Source organism: Carcharhinus amblyrhynchos, chromosome 17 (assembly GCF_965287045.1).
Source record: "Carcharhinus amblyrhynchos chromosome 17, sCarAmb.v2.hapA, whole genome shotgun sequence".
NCBI classification, from domain to species: Eukaryota; Metazoa; Chordata; class Chondrichthyes; order Carcharhiniformes; family Carcharhinidae; genus Carcharhinus; species Carcharhinus amblyrhynchos.
In genome coordinates this window covers 16215561-16234337 of record NC_137340.1, presented here as the reverse complement: position 1 = coordinate 16234337, position 18777 = coordinate 16215561, and the positions used below count along the sequence as shown (strand labels likewise).

General features: G+C 43.1%; 1 protein-coding gene across 1 annotated transcript in view; it reads right to left on the bottom strand.

The window, feature by feature from the left end:
* LOC145354358 (myoferlin-like) overlaps nucleotides 1–18777 on the bottom strand; it is a 228648-nt gene that overhangs the window by 88041 nt on the left and 121830 nt on the right. The window contains exons 40-46 of the mRNA XM_080205557.1: nucleotides 17572–17628; nucleotides 16079–16177; nucleotides 13819–13944; nucleotides 12247–12402; nucleotides 5629–5720; nucleotides 3268–3438; nucleotides 2422–2564 (exon numbers count right to left, since the gene is read on the bottom strand). Coding sequence (XP_080061683.1) covers nucleotides 2422–2564; nucleotides 3268–3438; nucleotides 5629–5720; nucleotides 12247–12402; nucleotides 13819–13944; nucleotides 16079–16177; nucleotides 17572–17628 — 844 coding nt within the window. The remainder of the gene's footprint in view (nucleotides 1–2421; nucleotides 2565–3267; nucleotides 3439–5628; nucleotides 5721–12246; nucleotides 12403–13818; nucleotides 13945–16078; nucleotides 16178–17571; nucleotides 17629–18777) is intronic.

The following is an 18777-nucleotide window of genomic DNA, read 5'->3' as shown; positions in this document are numbered from 1 at the left end:
CTCTTCTTTGGACACAGGTGAGGTCCCAGAAGACTGGAGGGTAGCAAATGTGGTCCCGTTGTTCAAAAAAGGTAGTAGGGATAACCCTGGGAATTATAGGCCGGTGAGTTTGACGTCGGTGGTAGGGAAGTTAATGGAAAAAATACTTAGGGGTAGGATGTATGAGCATTTGGAGCGTTGCGATCTGATTAGGGATACGCAACATGGCTTTGTTAGAGGGAGGTCTTGCCTTACGAATCTGGTGGAATTCTTTGAGGAGGTGACAAAAACGGTTGACGATGGGAGAGCCGTTGATGTCATCTACATGGATTTCAGTAAGGCGTTTGACAAAGTCCCTCACGGTAGGCTGGTAGAAAAGGTTAAGGCGCATGGGATACGAGGCCAGGTAGTTAGGTGGATTGAGAACTGGTTGGGAAATAGGAGACAGAGGGTAGTTGTGGAGGGTACCTTGTCGGGCTGGAGGCCAGTGACCAGTGGTGTGCCGCAGGGCTCGGTACTGGGACCTCTCCTCTTTGTAGTCTACATAAATGACTTAGAAGAGGGAGTAGGTGGTGTGATCAGCAAGTTTGCTGATGACACCAAGATGGCAGGGTTGGCGGGTACAGAACTGGATTGTCAGGTGATACAACAGGATATAGATAGGTTGGTGCAGTGGGCAGATAGGTGGCAGATGGCATTTAATCCTGACAAATGCGAGGTGATGCATTTTGGAAGGAATAATGCAGAGAGGAGTTATGTGATAAAAGGTAGGCCGATTAGGAGTATAGATGTACAGAGAGACCTGGGAGTGCAGGTCCACAAATCCATGAAGGTTGTGTCACAAGTGGAGAACGTTGTTAGGAAGGCTTATGGGATGTTAGCCTTTATAGGAAGGGGCTTAGAGTATAAAAGCTGCCGTCTAATGCTTCAGTTATACAGAACGTTGGTTAGACCGCATTTGGAGTACTGCGTCCAGTTCTGGTCACCTTATTACCGGAAGGACGTGGAGTCTCTGGAAAGGGTGCAGAGGAGGTTTACCAGGATGTTGCCTGGCATGGGGGGACTGGGTTACGAGGAGAGACTGAAGAGACTGGGGCTATTCTCCTTGGAAAGAAGGAGATTGAGAGGGGACATGATAGAGGTATATAAGATACTGAAGGGAATAGATAGAGTTAATAGTGAGAGACTGCTCCCTAGACTGGGTACGAACACAAGAGGTCATCAATTAAGGGTGAGGGGGGGGAGGTATAATTTGGAGGTAAGAGGAAGGTTCTTTACACAGAGTTGTGGGGGTCTGGAATGCGCTACCGAGTAGGGTGGTGGAGGCAGGCACGTTGGACTCGTTTAAGATGCAGTTAGATAGGCATATGAGTGAAACGGGAATGGAGGGATATGGTAGGGGCTATTAAATAGGGTAAACCTCGGGAGACACCGGAAGGGCAGGCTGTATAACTAATATGTTTTGTCTTTATTCCACAGGTGGAGGTCCACCTCGTGTCAAGCGAGGGGCATGCACACGGCGGGTTGTGCGTGGGCTGCTCTTGGAAGTCCAGGAGTGGCCTAGTACTTCATGTCGGTGTGTGTGCTTGATCCTGGACCGATAGACGGGCTCCACAACAGCTCAGTGACTAGCACTGCTAGCTGTGCAGATACATGGATTTGGGCCTGTGTCTGTGGGAGTTTGCGCATTCTCCCTGTGGTTGCGTGGGTTTCCTCCGGGCGCTCCGGTTTCCTCCCACACCCCAAAGATGTGCTCTTAGGCTAATTGGTTTCCACCAAATTGACACTATTTCTTCCCTGAATCTGACTGAGTAGGGTCCCATTCGTAGACATGCAGGGTAGAATAGGTGTAGGGCGATGCGGCGGCGCGGGCTCGTTGGGCCGAAGGGCCTGTTTCCCGTGCTGGGTTGTTCTTTGTTCTTTGTTAAGACATCTGTATCCAGTTACCACAGCAGGGGGTACATGGATAGCCAGTTCCAGCTGGTTTTAACCATTCCCAGACCAGGGACAGACTAATTTTGAAGATCGCCACGACCTGCTGTAATCAGCTAACTCTGCCCGAGGTACACCCTCATTCTCTGTTCCCAGTAAGAAGTCTCACAACACCAAGTTAAAAGTCCAATAGGTTTCAACAGATCAGATTCCCAGTCAGAGGCTGTTGAGCTACATGGTTCGTTACTGCACCATGGGTGAAGGTGGTTCAAACCACTTCCAGCAATACATTTTAACCTCAGAGTGCAAAAAAAATCTTCTGCTCAAAACACATGTTCAAAACTGTAAGAAGAAATGTCCACTCAATACCACCTGCAGGAAACCAGAGGTGGTGAACAATTCAGATTAGACTAATTTTGGAAAACCAGATCCATCTCAGAATCCTTGCCCCATTCCACTAGTTTGTATCTTACTGTTACTTCTCCACATAGAATTACACCAAGTACTTACCAATTTCACTGAGTACATACTCCTGACCATTGTAGGAGAGTCTGCTGCTCGAGATGATAGGCGGAGAATGGCCTTTCATCTTGGCCAAATTCTGTAGCAGCTGGGATGGCTTGAGTTGGTCTCGCCACGTGTTTACTCCAGAACTGTTGAAATAAGCTCATTAAGTTAGTCACGTCCAAATCAACTACACAGAAAACAATCTAATTAAGGATAAGCAGTCATGTCAAAACCTCTCAAACCACTTTGCACAATGAAATTATTTTTGAACAGTAGGGCAACAGGGAAGTTGAATGTTAAAAATGACAGCCTGTAATCAGTTAACTTGATGTTGGCATGGAAAAATTCCAAAATGCTGGAAACAACAAGGGCAAGGCACACAGTGGCAAGCACAGCTGCCTCTCAGCACTAGGGACCCAGGTTTGACTCCCAGCTTGGGTCATTGAAGTTTGCATATTTTTCCTGCGTTTGCGTGTGTTTCCTCTGGAGCTCTGGTTTCCTCCCACAGCCAGTGATGTGTGGGTTAGGTGGATTGGCCATTGCCCCTTACTCTCAGGGAGACTAGCTAGGCTAAATCATGGGCTTATGGGGATAGGGCCTGGGTGGGATTGTGGTCAGTGCAGACTTGATAGGCTAAATGGTGTCCTTCTGCACTGTAAAGGATTCTAAAAAGGGAATAACTGGTATTTCACATACATTCCTATAATCATGAGTTTAGCCAACCAAAGGCATTTACCTGAACCCAGAGAGTGCTGCCTGGACTCACATTTCAGGAATGGGAGTGAACAGATAAGAAAGCTAAAGTAACAGATAAGTGCAGAGATCTACATTTGCCACGTGCGTACTTACAGACAGTATGACTGAGGTAATCCAGAACAAGCTCCAAAACGAGAGAGAAGTCGGTTTTCCAGATCAATAACCGTCTCTCCCACCTTTTCATCACGGGTCAACAAATCAAAATCATAAAGTGAGATTTTGAGATCCTTCTCTGTTGGTAAATTGCAACTAAGTTCAAACATTCTGAGGAGGAAAAAGAACCAGAAAATTTGTTCATTCTCCAGAAATGTTGTTCCTTCTCCTTCCCTTCCCCACCCCCCGACAAAGAACAAGAATTTGCAATTTCCAGCTAAAAAAAATGACCATACTTCTTCATATCATGGTTGGTTTATCCAGTGATTAGTTGAGTAGGAAGATAGCAGCTTTGCTGTCTGGTCAGGGACAAGTTGGCTGATCCATTGCAACCACACATTCTCTTTCCTTATAACCTCTCCCCCCACATCCCCCGTAATCACAACGCATTTGACTCCCCTGCGTTATCTGGGACTTCATTCCCATTTGAACCCATATTCCTGTCATACCTAACCTTGCTACAATTGCTTACAGCCTTGGTGAAAACAGCAGTTGGGGTATTCTGTGCAGTTTTGGTTTCCTTACCTAAAGGATGTACTTGCCATAAAAAAAAAGGCAGTGTGTGAGGTTCACCAGACTGATCCCTAGCACAGCAGGATTGTCTTTCAAGAAGCATTTGAGGAAATTGGGCCTGTATTTTCTCCAGTTTTCAAGATGGAGGGGTGACCTCATTGAAACTTAAAATTCTTACAGGCCTCAACAGGGTGACGTAAATAGAATGTTTCCTCTGGCTGCTAAGTCCAGAACCTCAGCCTCAGGGTAAGTCGCAAGACTGATGGAGGAATTTCTTCACTATGGGGTAGAAAATTCCAAGAATATCACCATCTGAGGGTTAGTGGGGTTACAGGGAACAGGTCTGGATGGGATTGCCCCTTAGTCTCAGGGAAATTATGTGGGGTTACAGGGATAAGACCTGGGTGGGACTGCAGTCAGTGCAGACTATGGGCCAAATGACCTCCTTGTGCACTCTAGGGATTCCAGAATCTGCTCCTAAAGAATGATTCCATTATTTTACCCAACAATGCAAGGTTAACACTCATTCCTGGGGTTCAACATTAAAACTTACCATTTCTGAAAAAAAAAGATTTTACATTAGCTTGTTTGAAATTTTAGCATTCAAATTGATTTATTTACAATGCCTGGAATGGGACTAGCTGTAAACACTCAAGGATATGCCAAGAGCGAGCTGAAAGCACTGTGCAAATGCAAATTGTTTCTCTCAGAATTTCATGAGTTAACTTTTCTCTCCCAGTAGTTTTAGATTTAAAACCATCTAATCCAAGAATCTGACTCTTATTAATGGGAAATTCCATCAGTATATTTGTTTGACTTCTACTTGTGTAATGCTTCCAGTGACTACAGAGAAATACTTGACTTGCCACTAAGGTGTTCCTAATTTGTCCTCAATTTTACCACACTTAGTATTCCTGACTCTTCCTGCACTGTTACAGTGAAGACTTGTGTATGTAGCCATTTCCCTATTTATCACCATAGAATCTTGAGTGTAGCAGGCTGCCATTTGGCCCATCGAGCCTGCACTGACAACAATCCCACCCTATCTCCATAATCCCAAGGATTGCGGGAAGAAACTGGAGCACCTGGAAGAAACCCATGCAGACTTGGGGAGAATGTCTGTCTGCGTGGACTTTGCACAGTCACCCGAGGCCAGAATTGAACCCAGGTCCCAGATGCCATAAGGCAGCAGTGCTAACCACCGTGCTGCCATCCCCAATAATTTTCTTAACGTTCTTCTGTTCATTACTGAACTGCTTTACATTTGTCGTACATCTTTGCAGGATTCGTTTATTTTATTTAATTTTGTACGATGAGCTTTGGATCATTTAGCACGTACTTGAAGGTCCTGGGATATATTTATTCTGTACGGCAAGGCAAGTGCAAATTCCAATTCAATTTTCAACTTTCAGCAGTTGAATACTCTTATAATTTGCTGATGAGACTGGCAGAGTGACCAAAACTCATGACACACACTCCAGATGGGAGCTGAATCAGAGCAGGCAAGGGGTGGGCCATGAACAAAGGTTCATTGCTCTCAGTAGGATTTACAGTTTTTGGGACAAGCGAGGCCATAAAATCCCAACCAAATTTCATTCATTTAAAATTGAACAGTCACAACAGTAGAGAAAGAGCAGAGAATTTGAAAACTATTTCCATGATGCAGGAATTTTCAGTTAAATCATCCAGTTTCTCTTGGAGTAAGATTTTAACCCCCAATCAAATCATTGTTATTTTAACCCCATACAACTTCACTCTTACAAGCTAAGAAAGAAAATGTCAACATACCTGCCAAACACTGGGTTCAGGGTGTTAGGAATGTAGTGGTCTCTGTCTTCTATTGATTTTTTACCCAAGGTGATCTTCACATATGGGTCACACTACGATTAAAGGGAAAAAACTTCAGAAAGGCACTTAATGTAGCAAAGCAATTTCAGAGTCCATACACAACCTCATCTTAATTCTGCTGTGTGCTTGCGTGTATAGAAATCATAGAAACCCTACAGTGCAGGAAGAGGCCATTCGGTCCATTGAGACTGCACCAACCACAATCTCACCCAGGCCCTACCCCCACATCCCTACATACTTTACCTGCTAATCCCTCTAACCTACACATCTCTGGACACTAAGGGGTAATGTTAGCACGGCCAATCAACCTAACCTGCACATCTTTGGACTGTGGGAGGTAACCAATGCAGACATGAGGCAAGTGCGAGGTATTGCACTTTGGAAGGACAAACCAAGGTAGAACATACAAGGTAATGGTAGGACACTGAAGAGTGTAGTAGAAGAGGGATCTGGGAATACAGATATCTAATTCCCTAAAAGTGGCATCACAGGTAGATAGGGTAGTAAAGAGTGCTTTCGGTACATTGGCCTTTATAAATCAAAGTATTGAGTACAAGAGTTGGAACGTTATGGTGAGGTTGTATAAGACATTGGTGAGGCCAAATTTAGAGAATTCGGCACAGTTTTGGTCACCTAATACTCAGAGGTAGGGATTTTTTTATTCAGTGGGAAGGGTACAGGGTAGGAACCTGGCTAACAATTGTAATCAAGTACAGGGCAGGAAGGGTGGAGGGCAATGTCACCCAGAGGCCAATTGAGGCCCTTAATTAGCCACTTAAAGGCCTCATCCAGCTATTGCTGGTACTCGACTATCAGCAGGTGAGGGGAGGAGCAATCGGATTTGGCATCTGGCAAAGCTGTCCACACGCTGGTTTTGCTAACAGAGTGGGGGCTTAGACACTTAGTTTCCCATTCCCTTCCCTGCAGCTCTCCTCCCTTCAAACCCCCATCCTGCCCCCACGCACCTTGTCTGGAGATCCAATAGCAACCCAGGTAGATCTGGCAGTCATTGCAGCATCTGATGACTGTGCCAGTACTGGGATGCTGCTGGCATCAGTTTGGCTCTGTGGGTGGGTGGATTCCACCCCACTGGGATTGATCCCAAGGGTTTAAGTGCCCGATTCCCTGGTAATTGTGCTGGGTGTCGAGAGAGGGAAGAGGAGATCGAGACACCACCACATATTTAAATTCCACCCACTATGGTGAAGAAACTCAATTAAATCTGCAATTTGGGACTTGCTGATCAAAACTCCTCATTCGTGTTTCCCTTCGATGACAAAAACAGGCTAAAAATACAATCTGCATTTTTGAAACTCTTCTCTCAATAAATAAAATGTTTTATAGCTGGTCAGCTGTTCTGTGTGTTTCTATGGCCCATAAAACAAGTCTCTGTGCTGGCGTAATTAAATTGTTATTGAACAAAATCATTGCTCCAGCATTAGGCCACACACCGTACTGAATTTATTGTCATTCCTTCATCTGGGCTATGTCTAAAATCTGGAACACGCTCTAACTGCACTCTGGGTGTATCTGTAACAGATGACACGCAATGGACACAACAAATGGGGAATCTTGCCAGCACCACTCATTTCCCATGGAAGGTTTTTCTTAAAAAAAGTTTAAAAAACCACACCAATGGCTGGTCCAGTGAATTTAACTAGTTATTCAGATTCTGCTGGCTCTGAGGATTATGCAGGTTAACTCTAAACAGTCTTGGGTTTGGGAAGAGAAAAATCAGATTTATTTCTTTTGCTGTACTCCAACAATGGGAAAAGCTGAAAATAGGCTAGAATTAAGAAAAATTAAATTAGGGTCGAAGGGAGGAAGCTTTTGAGACTTGGAACTTCTGGAAACCAAATGTAGCATTGCAACAATACCAGAGGATATTTGGCCCATCGAGTCTGCACTGATACACAATCCCATCCAGGCCCCATTCCTGCAACCCCACATATATACCCTGCCAATTCCCATCACACTAGGATCAATTTAGCATGGCCAATCAACCTAACCCACATATCTTCGGACTGTGGGAGCACCCAGAGGAAAGCCACGCAGTCATGGGGAGAATGCTCAAACTCCACACAGACAGTGACCAGATGCTGGAATTGAACCCAGGTCTCTGGTGCTGTGGGGCAGTAGTGCTCACCACCGTGCTGCCCCTTTATTTTGGGTTACCCTTCACTGCAGATTTTTTTTTTAAAGATTGGAATATTGTGGCACCTGTTATGACTGCTAGACTTTACACAATGTATTAAATGGCATCTTTAAAACGTGGATAAAACACAACATGCCTTCAAAGGAGCACTGTGCTTCAGACGTATATCCAGCTGCCCACATTCTGTACTCAGTGCAGGGCTTCCTCATATCATTCCCCCATTCGATTGTTTGGTTAAGTCAAGTCTTCAACATCACTACAGTTTATTTTGAGTCATTGTATTAGCTTTAGTAGTTATACAAAGCCTTGAGAGGAAGCCTCCCATCTGCAATGGCATGGTGCCATTCCCCCGCTTCCCTCCCACCCCCATAACCTTGCACGTTACTGCTATTCAAATCACTGATGTCCTCCTGAATGCCTCAATTGAACCTGCCTCCACCACACTTCAGGGCAGAATATTCCAGACCCAAACCACTCCCTACATGAAAAAGTTCTCTCTCAAATCACATCTGCTTTGTTTTTGCAGATCACTCAGGATCGAGAAAGAGGGCAGTTTTAATGATTGGGAAAGTTTCTCCCTATCTACTTAGGCCAGACCCTCATGATTTTAAACATCCTTATCAAATCAACTCTTAGTTTTCTTCTCTTCAAGGACAGGAGGCCAAACCGCCCCAATCAATCCTCAACCATTCTTGTAAACCTCTTCTGCACTCTCTCCAATGTGTTCGCTTCCTTCCAACAGTGTGGCATTCAGCTGTACACAATATTCAGCTGAGGTGTAACTAGTGTCCTATACAAGTTCAACATGACCTCCTTGTTCTTGTACCTGTGCCCCTACTAATAAAGCCCAGATACTGCATGTTTTATTAACTGCACTCTCCACTGGTCCTGCCACCTTCAATGATCTATGCAGATATACTCCCTCTGCACTTACACACCCTTTATATCATCATCATCTCCCTGTTCTTCCTATCAAAGTCATTGACACCAAATCTGCATTGAACTTCACCTGCCACCTAACTGTCCACTCCACCAACTTGTCTACATCCTTTTGAAGGTCGACACTGTCGCTGATTTACAATGCTTCCAAGATTTGAATTATTCGCAAACTGAAATTGTCCTCTGCACACCAAGATCTAGATCATGAACGTACATCAGGAAGAGCAAGGGCCCCAATACCAACCCTGGGGAGCTGCACTGTAAACCTTCCTCTAGCCAGAAAACTATCAATTGGCATTTCCTGTTCCTCCAATCTAAGTTGCTACTGTTCCTTTCATTCCATGAATGATAACTTTTTCACAAGTCGATTGTGTGGCACTATTGAATACCGTTTAGAAGTCCATTTACACCACATCAACAATATTACCCTCATCTCTTCAAAAACACTCAAGAAAATTAGTTGAGCACAATTTTTCCTTTACAAATTCAAGCTGACTCTCCTAATCAATCTACATTTTCCAATGTGACTTAATTTGATTCCTAATTATTGCTTCCAGAAGCTTCCCTACCACTGAAATAGCTGGCATTTCAGCACACAGACTTAGGACTCTCAAGTCAGGATAATAGATTTGAGAGAAAAAAAACCAGCAACAGGTGCTGCTGTGCCAGGCTGAAGAAAAGGAAAGGACTGGTTTGGATTAACCAATGTTGGAGAGAGCAGAACCCTTGTTTTTGGAGACAAACATAAGAACATAAGAAATAGGAGCAGGAGTAGGCCAACGAGCCCATCGAGCCTGCCCCGCCATTCAATAAGATCATGGCTGATCTGTCGTGGCTCAGTTCCACATTCCTGCCCTCTCCCCATAACCCTTAATCCCCTCGCTTATCAAAAACCCATCAACCCGCGTCTTAAGAATATTTAGCGAGGTAGCCTCCACCACTTCAACGGGCAGAGAATTCCAGAGATTCACCACCCTTTGAGTGAAGAAGTTCCTCCTCAACTCCGTTCTAAACCGCACCCCCTTTATCTTGAGGCTATGCCCCCTAGTCCTACTATCCTTTCTGAGCAGGAAGAGTCTCTCCACCTCTATCCTATCCATCCCATTCATCATCTTATACGTCTCAATGAGATCTCCCCTCATTCTTCTAAACTCTAACGAGTACAAGCCTAATCTATTCAGCCTCTCCTCATAGCTCAACCCCCTCAACTCCAGCATCAGCCTAGTAAACCTCCTCTGCACTCCCTCCAAGGCCAAAGTATCCTTGCATAAGTACGACGCCCAAAACTGCACACAGTACTCCAGCTGCGGCCTCACCAATGCCCTATACAGCCGCAGCAAGACCTCCCTACTTCTATATTCAATCCCCCTCGCAATGAAGGCCAGCATCCCATTCGCCTTCCTGACCACCTGCTGCACCTGCAAGCTGGGTTTTTGTGACTCATGCACAAGGACCCCGAGGTCCCTCTGCACCGTCACCTGCTGCAGTTTTTCTCCATGCAAGTAATAATCCTTCCTACCAAAGTGGACCACCTCGCACTTGCCAACATTAAATTCCATTTGCCATTTCCTGGCCAAGGATTGGAAAAAGTGCAGCACAGAATTACCCAGAGAGAACCTTGCATTAGAAAATATTTGATTATACTCAAGTGCGTTGCGTGAAGGGGCCATTGAAAGGGACACAGGAAGATTCAACTTGATAATACAGGGACAATGAATCCAGTTAATAATGGAGAAGCTTTGGACCTCAACTCGAGACTGTATCTACGGAGAGTGGCACAATGTACAAACGTGGGCTGGAATCTTTCCCATCCTGCCACAGCAAGCAGATTTAGCTGGCTGTCAAGTTCTCTGACCTTGCTGCAGTGGGAACATGGCACAAACAGCAGGCAAGATGCATCCATGGCTTTGGGGTGAGTCGTTAAGGGGATACCTTTTCTGTCCTATAACATAGGAGTTACTGATAAGTAATATTCACTTGATGTTGACAGACAAACATGAAAACTTCTCATATGACTTTTTTAAAATATTGGCTATTGGGAAATTCACCACAGAATCCCAACGGTGCAGAAGGCAGCCATTCAGCCCATCAAGTCTGCACTGACCACAATCCCACTCAGGCCCAATCCCCATAACTCCTGTATTTACCCTGCTAACCACCCCCTGCCCCCCAAGCACAATGAAGAGGCAATTTACCATGGCCAATCCATCTAACCCACACATCTTTGGACCGTGGGAGAAAACTGGAATACCTAGGGGAAACCCATGCAGACAGAAGAACATGCAACCTCCACCCACAGCTGGAATTGAACCCAGCTCCCTGGGGCTGAGAGGCAGCAGTGCTAACTACTTTACCTCCCGATTCTCAGTGCAGTTCAAGATACCTCAGGAGAAAAGTAGAATTGTTGTTGGTGCATTAAGCTGTTGATAGGTTAGAAGTCAAGTCCCCACGTAAGTCATGCAGGCCAGAACTTGAACCATGTTGAGCTAAATCTCTCAGTCAAGGCAGCAGTAAGGGAACAAGTGGCCATAGCATCTTCAGGAAGATGCAAATGCCATGCAGTCAGAAGCGAACCTGGGTCCCTGGCACTGTGTGGTAGTAGTACAAATCACTGTCACCGTGCTGCTTTAAAAATTAGCAGTTACTGTCCCACACCTTGATTCTGAAAATTCCACTTGGTAAACTAGATCATTCTTTCAGGAAATGCAACACCAAAAATTGGAGTCATATTATTTAGTTCATCTTGAATGTATTTCCCATCAGTTCATTATGATCATAATGAACTGACGGGAAATACATTCAATGGGTCACTACTTTGATAATAGGGGAAGATGCAGGCTAGCAGAAGTCAGGCAAGGAAACCATTATGGTTCCTGCTCCTGATTATTGTCCCATTTCTGGCTATATGTCAGTGTGAGGGCAGAACGAAGCCCAGTCACCACAGTATATAGTCATCAAGACTTTTTTGAACAAGCCAGCCCTCTTCAGGATAGAAAATAAACTTCAAGGGTCAATGTTTACCATTACAAGCTATTAAACAGCAATCACATGCAAGTTATGACAAAATTAGGGCACAAACAAATTTAGACCCTCTGTTAAACCCTCTAAAAATCAGTAAGAGTGCTGATCACACAAGGGAAAATGCAATGATCTCCAGTTGGCCCTGGGTACCTAATTCACAATCCCACTCTCCATCACACTTCCTGTACAAAAAGCAGATAAGAAAAACAGCAGTTCTGACAACAACAAATACACACTTTAATTCAGATTTTCTCGCTAATTCTCTGGCAGGAACCTCAAAGTGGAGGGGGCGAGGTGTACAAAGGAGATTCTCGAGGAGAGAACAGGGCAGCCATGCTTCCCTCTTAACCCCACAGTCGGCCTCTGCTAACAATTGGATTTTTGTTTTAAAACGAGGAGACTCCCTAACACTCCATAAATAATGTCAGATTTAAGTTTCTTACCTTGCCATTGTTATCTTTCGGTTGCAAGTCAATGGCTCGAATAATGTAAATTCGCACCAAACACTCCTGAATTCCGCTATCCGGCAGTTCAGCAAACTGACGTGGAGGAGTTTTAATATTTGGATCATCACTTAAAGGATAGATTTTGAAGGAACCCTACAATTGAAAAAGATAAGTTAACTCAAGTGCATGGGGCAGGGAAATACAGTAAAATAAATGCTGAATAATTGCAGCATTCCCAATTTTTTTAAAAAATGAAATGGAAATCAAAAAAAGTAATCAGTCTCGTTCACATAAACTTTTGAGTTGTTCGGCTCTAGTTGTTCTATACATAATCTGGTATAGACTCAATGGTCCAAGTGGTCTCACTTCGTGCTGTAAATTTCTAAAGAGCCACAGATATGCAAGATTAATTGCCCCCCCACCATTTGTCTGAAGCAGTCAACTCCTCACTTAGCTACAGTTCAGGTTGTGCTCAACCAAACATCCACTATTAATTTGTAAACCTCACATTGGCAGGTTTTTTTTAGTTTTAGCTTATATATTAGTGTCATAATTAGGCTAATATTAACACTGCAATCAAGTTACTATGGACATCCCCTGGTCGCCACACTCCACTGCCTCTTTGGGTTCACGGAGGGAGAATCTAGCACGGTCAATGCACCTAACCAGCGCATCTCTGGAGTGTGCAAGGAATCCAGAACACCCAGAGACAGGAAGAATGTGCAGACTCTGCACAGGCAGTGACCCCAGCCGGGAATCGAACCTGGGTCTCTAATGCAGCAAGTCAGCAGTGCTAACCGTAGTGCCACCCCAAGGATTAGGTGTGATAAAGATCACAAACCAAGATCAATCCTATTTCCTTTGCTCCAAGTTTTGAATGCGCCTTCTCTGCACATGGAGGCAGCTATCCAGCAAGGTCTCACACCCAGGATACCACCGATTTCCCCTCCAGCTCGGAAATAGTCTCAAGGTGCTGCACGAACTGTGCTACAAACACCACCCTTTAAGTGCCAAGATTAGGTAGAGAAACAGTCAGCATCTCGGATTCTATTAGAGATGAACCTGCACATGCATAATGAAGAGGTCCATATCCTTGTTGTACATTAGTTGCAAACATTTTAACCTCCAGGGAACGCTAAACAGCTTGTGATGAAATTACCAACCCAATGTTGTGGAAAGCTTGGCAGGGAACCCATTTTAAAGACTTTGTGCCCGTTTTATCATTGAAATTCCCCCATCCCCCACATACCAGAGACTCAAGCCCAGGGCTGAGAGAATGTGATTCTAATTGCATATTTCTCCTTTATTGTACATAATTTTGACTTGCAGAGGCAGCAGGGTATTGAGTACAAGGCAAATTGGTTTTCAGATCATTCATTTCTGATTTTTCCCTTTTTGCAAAGGAGAACAGTTTGTTCCCCATTTTGAATTCTTTTAAAAGTAAACCAGGGAACAATTCAGAATTTCAGTCTCCAGTAGGACAATGAGAGAATTCCAATTAATGTAAAAGCACAAAGTAGACAGTTTTGGGTAAAAAAATTGGACAAACAGTTCACAGAAATCCATTACCTTAAATTCACCCACAACTGAAGGGTCTTCATCCTCCTCTGATTTGCCTCGGAATAATTTATAGGTGTGGCAGAAATCAGTCAGGCCTTTGAATTCAGGGACATTCTCCAGTTCTGTGGTGTACACCTGTCAGGAGGGAAGTTGGAGAAGATGACTTGAAGAGAAAAAGAGATACACGCACACAAAAAAAAACTTACCAACTAGTCCCACTTCACTTTTTTGCCTAGAAGGCAAAGTCACCTTATCTAGATACGTGCTGGCGTGGGCCTGATTATTGGCAACAGTTAGGGCCAGGTGTAATCTGAAAATATCCAGGCAGTGTCAGTTTAAAATCATCTCTCTTCATTATGTTGACAGCTACATGTCTACAGGCAACACAAAATGTCAAACTTCCTCAAATTCAAGTGAAGGCAGAAAACAGACCTTTCAGAATCTAACTGGCAGGGACAATAGTCAGCACAGAAGAATTGAGGTAACAGATATCAATTCTAATTAGAACATTTTACTGTTGACCTGTTGTACCCCGATTAGGGATTATTTGATTATGTTACTAGCAAAAGCTTTCAACAGTTATGGCATGCAAATTAAGATGTCGCTCAGTAAAATAGCCACATTTGTGTCTGCACACAGCTACAAATTCCAAGTTTTTTTTTTAATTGAAATTGTAACCTTGGTCATGCTCTAATTTTTACCATCTTGCCAGGGGTAGCATGATGCCTCAGGTGTTACATCTCACCACCTCAAGCTGCACCTTTCCAACAATCAAGCCTACTTCTGAAATTGCTCTGATGAAGGGTCATCCAGATTCGAAACTACTCTTCACAGATGCTGTCAGACCTGCTGAGATTTTCCAGCATTTTTCTCTTTCAGATTCCAGCATCCGCAGCATTTTGTGTTTGTCTACTTCTGAAGTTGTTGGAATCCCAAATTATAACAAAAATCAGGAATGTGGGACTTGACATTTGAAATACTGGAAATTGAAAATAAAAGCAGGATAGGTTGACTACACTCAACTGGTCAGGCAATGTTTGTAGGGAGTGAAAATTAGTGCTTCAGGTCGATGGCATTTCACTTGAATCAAGTCCAATGAGTGTTCACCAACCCAAAAAGTTAACTGTTCCGTCAAGTGTTCAGCTAGGCCAAGGGTTCAACCAATACAGCCTTGCAGAGTTTCCTCTATTACAAACATTGCAATGGACTCTCAATCCAGGCAGCTCTACCTGGTGCCAAGATGCCAGCATTGAACTGGGGTGGGCACAGTAATAAGGACTTCACACTGGTGAAGTGATGTCAAGTCACAGAATTGTTACAACACAGAGGCAGCTTTGAACCTATTGCGTCAGCACACCGCCCCCCAGGCCACATTATTGCCTTTACTCCAAGCTGTAATCTGGAGCAGATCACTGATCCTTTAGGAGAAACTCCTCCCCTCCCTGACTTGTCATTAGTGAAATCAATGGAAGCTAAATTTTATATGCTTTTAATATACAATATATTTTGGCCATACATACATTTAAAAATAAACTTCAGACTCTTTAAAAAAAAGTGGCACTTGGTGATTTAGGTAAAACACTCGAACTTTAAGATCAGAACAAAACACCATCTGAATAAATAGGTTATCGGCACAAAGTAAATCATTCTGTCAAGCTAAGATCGTGATAAAGTCAAAAAACTTTAAAAGCAACTCGACAGATGATAGAGCACTTCAAATGCAGCCTCACAATTGACAGAAAATGGGAAGGGGCTCACTGAAAAACTGAAGGAGTTCAGAATTTAAAGTGATCGAACTATACACAAACATTTCTATAGGTATTAGGCATCTTTCAGTATCATGATCCTAATTCTGGTAGTTTCCCCTCAATACTCTGGTTGCTGTTCATTAGGAGGGTATCTAAACCTGGTGGTGCTGTTTGGTCACTGCATTCCATTTTGGAAATTTGAATTGCAAACAATTTCAAAATGCAGGAACCCAGTTTGTTCAGTGGAAAGGCTTCCCTGCAGGGATGGAGAGAAGTTGCAATGAACATCACATACATCAGTGCACTTCCTATATAAGATGAGGGTTATTTTAAGTCCTTGCCTGCTTTCTCCCACTGCCACCCTCCTGGGCAACACAGAAATAAGGTACAGGAGCACTGAGCAAAGAAGGGGAACTGTTGATATTGCATTGGGAATGTGAGCATATTTACTTCAGTTCCATTGAAATCAAGTTTTTGCAGAAATAATGAACACAAAATAAAGCAGCATAAAACGACATTACCTTGAGGGTATCATAACCTTTCTGAAGATAGCAGCCACATCGTTCATGCTCTCCTATAGATGCATAAAACTTACTCCACCAATCAATTGATTCCTCCTCCTGCATACATAAGTAAATGAAGAAATCTCCTTAACAGAATAGAAAGTACAGCACACCAAGCTGGAATACCAACAATATTGACTACCAGATTGGGACTTTCCCTGATCTATGCTAACCTTCAATGCTGGAGGTTTATTTGCTGATGTGCAAGTTGGAAGCCAAGCTCCTGTAAATACCTCCCTTAGCATTGATTGCAAAAAATTCTAGTGGGATTGATCTTATTTTCTTGTCCTTGCCAGTTGATGGGTGGCTGGGGGGAGCTGGTAAGATAGCAAGAGAAGTGCAAAGTTGGGTTCATGCCAACTTGTCATCTATTGTGATCCTATTGGACCTGGCTATCTGGCAAAAATCAGCCTTGCGCCCTGTCAGCTGCTGGCTTTCCAGTGAGCTGGTGCCCACCCCCACCCCCTCCCCTTGTTGGCAGGAAACACTTTTTGGCATGGAATGGTACAAGATTGAACTTTCAGCTTTGCCAAAAAAGCTGATCTGAAATGCTCCTGTTTTCACGCTTGTTCGTGACTTACAATTTTTCTGGCAAGATTTCCACACCCTCCTTGTCTTTCGAAAGTAAAGTGCAACTGAACAAGCAAAGACACAAAAATCAAAAATCTGACTTACCTTTACAATCTTTTCACAGCATCGATTAAAGAAGAAAAATCGATATCACATTGCGAATGATGGAAAGAGAGAGAAAGATCAAGTTAGTGAAAATACTGAAAGTTGTTCACCAATTCAAACAGCTAACATAGCTCTAGATAGGAAAGAATAAATCAGGTCAATTTTCTGTTCCAGGAGAGAGAGGGCTTTATTATGGATAAACCCATCATTCCCAAGAGAAAATTCCTAAAGCATGAGTTTATTACATACCTCCTCAGGAAATCACGCAAAAGAATGATTTCTAACTCTGATGAATTTAAGTCAATGCTTTAAGTGCCAAATCTTGGGCCACAATGCAATCCAAAAAATTATCAGGGATTAAAATTTCTGGCTTTTGTCAGTGCTGTTGAGCTTCCTTCCCTCTCAATTTGGACTTAAGTTTTAGAGAGCAATAAAATATTATTGTAGATCACTGCATTGACGAAGGTATGTAATGAACAAATATTGGTTAGTAACACCATTTTTCAATTCCAAAATAGAAATTCTCTTTCAATACAAAAAATCTATACACTGATCATGCATGGAGTTGCATAAATTTTTTTTGAATGACAGGAAACCACTTCACAGGATTCCATCACAAATCCAAAAGATTCAAATTTTCTCCACGGGGTTTAGAGACACAATCCTTTTTAATAAGCCTACACAGTCTGATTCCTTGAAATGCACACAGCATTATTAACATGTGAAGATCGAGTTTTTAAAAAACTGTTTCAAAAGACAGTACCATTGTACAGCACAGTACGTACCTGGGAAGATCGAAAGATAGCCAGTCCTGCAGAATCAGTGGGCACCGTCTTTGTTTGTTTTATAATGAGAAAAGATAAGGATTTTAACAATGCTATATAGTTTAAAGATGGCCCTTGTTTGACTTTTTTTTCTAGATTTAACCAGTAGTCTGTGTAGGCTACCAGAGGAGATATTGTGCCTTTTCCAAGATTTTAGGATCAACTGTATGTAAATGAGATTTGGGAGCAGATAATTTGCATCTGTACATCAATAGATCAACTGCTTTTTAAGAAAGAAATCTTTCATCATCACAATGAAACAGCAGTGTCTGTCAATAGCTAGTCTTCTGTATGATTTTTAATATTAAATGGAGGTGAGCCCATATTAGTTTTATAACACACACCAGTTCAAAAAGTTTATCAATGCTAAAATGGATTTTTAGATGGATGTCTAACATACAAAAATGGTTACAGCTACCTTGAGAGATTTACTCAACTTAGTGTGAATCTGAAGAGCTTGTTATTAGTTTTAGCTTTGCACATTCTTCTGGCAAACCTTACAACAGTAAAAGTCAAATCAGGAAACTCAGAAGAGCATTCTCCCCCAACCTGGTTGGACTGTGTGGAGTTTGTGGAGACACATTCTCCCTGTGTCTGCATGGGTTTCCATGCTCCCCCAACCTGGTTAAACATCTGGTCAAAACTTTCTAGCTGTTCACACTGGTTTGAACCCACACCACAGGAAACCAGAAGATCTCACCAATGGCAACTGGTGGATCATCCCACCCCAGATTTGCATCTATCCTGTTTATTCCTTTAAGTATTTTGGAAGTTTGTGAAATCGTTCTTTGAGACTCTTGGGAATCGAAGCCCACATTCCTCAATCTCTCTTCATAGGACAGTCCCACCGTCCTGGGAACAAGTCTAGTGAACCTTTGTTGCACTCCCTTGCATGGCAATAATATCAGAACTGCCCAGAGCATGCCAGGTGTGGTCTAACCAAGGTTCTATATAATTGAAACAAGACTTCACCAATCCAGTACTCAAACCCTCTAGTGATAAAGGTGAACATAACATTAACCTTCCTAATTGCTTGCTGCACCTGCATGCTAACTTTCAGTGATTTATTACAAGGACTATCCAGGTCCCTTTGTACATCTACATTTTCTAATTTTTTGCCATTTAAGTACTCTGCATATCCATTCTTCCCAACATTAC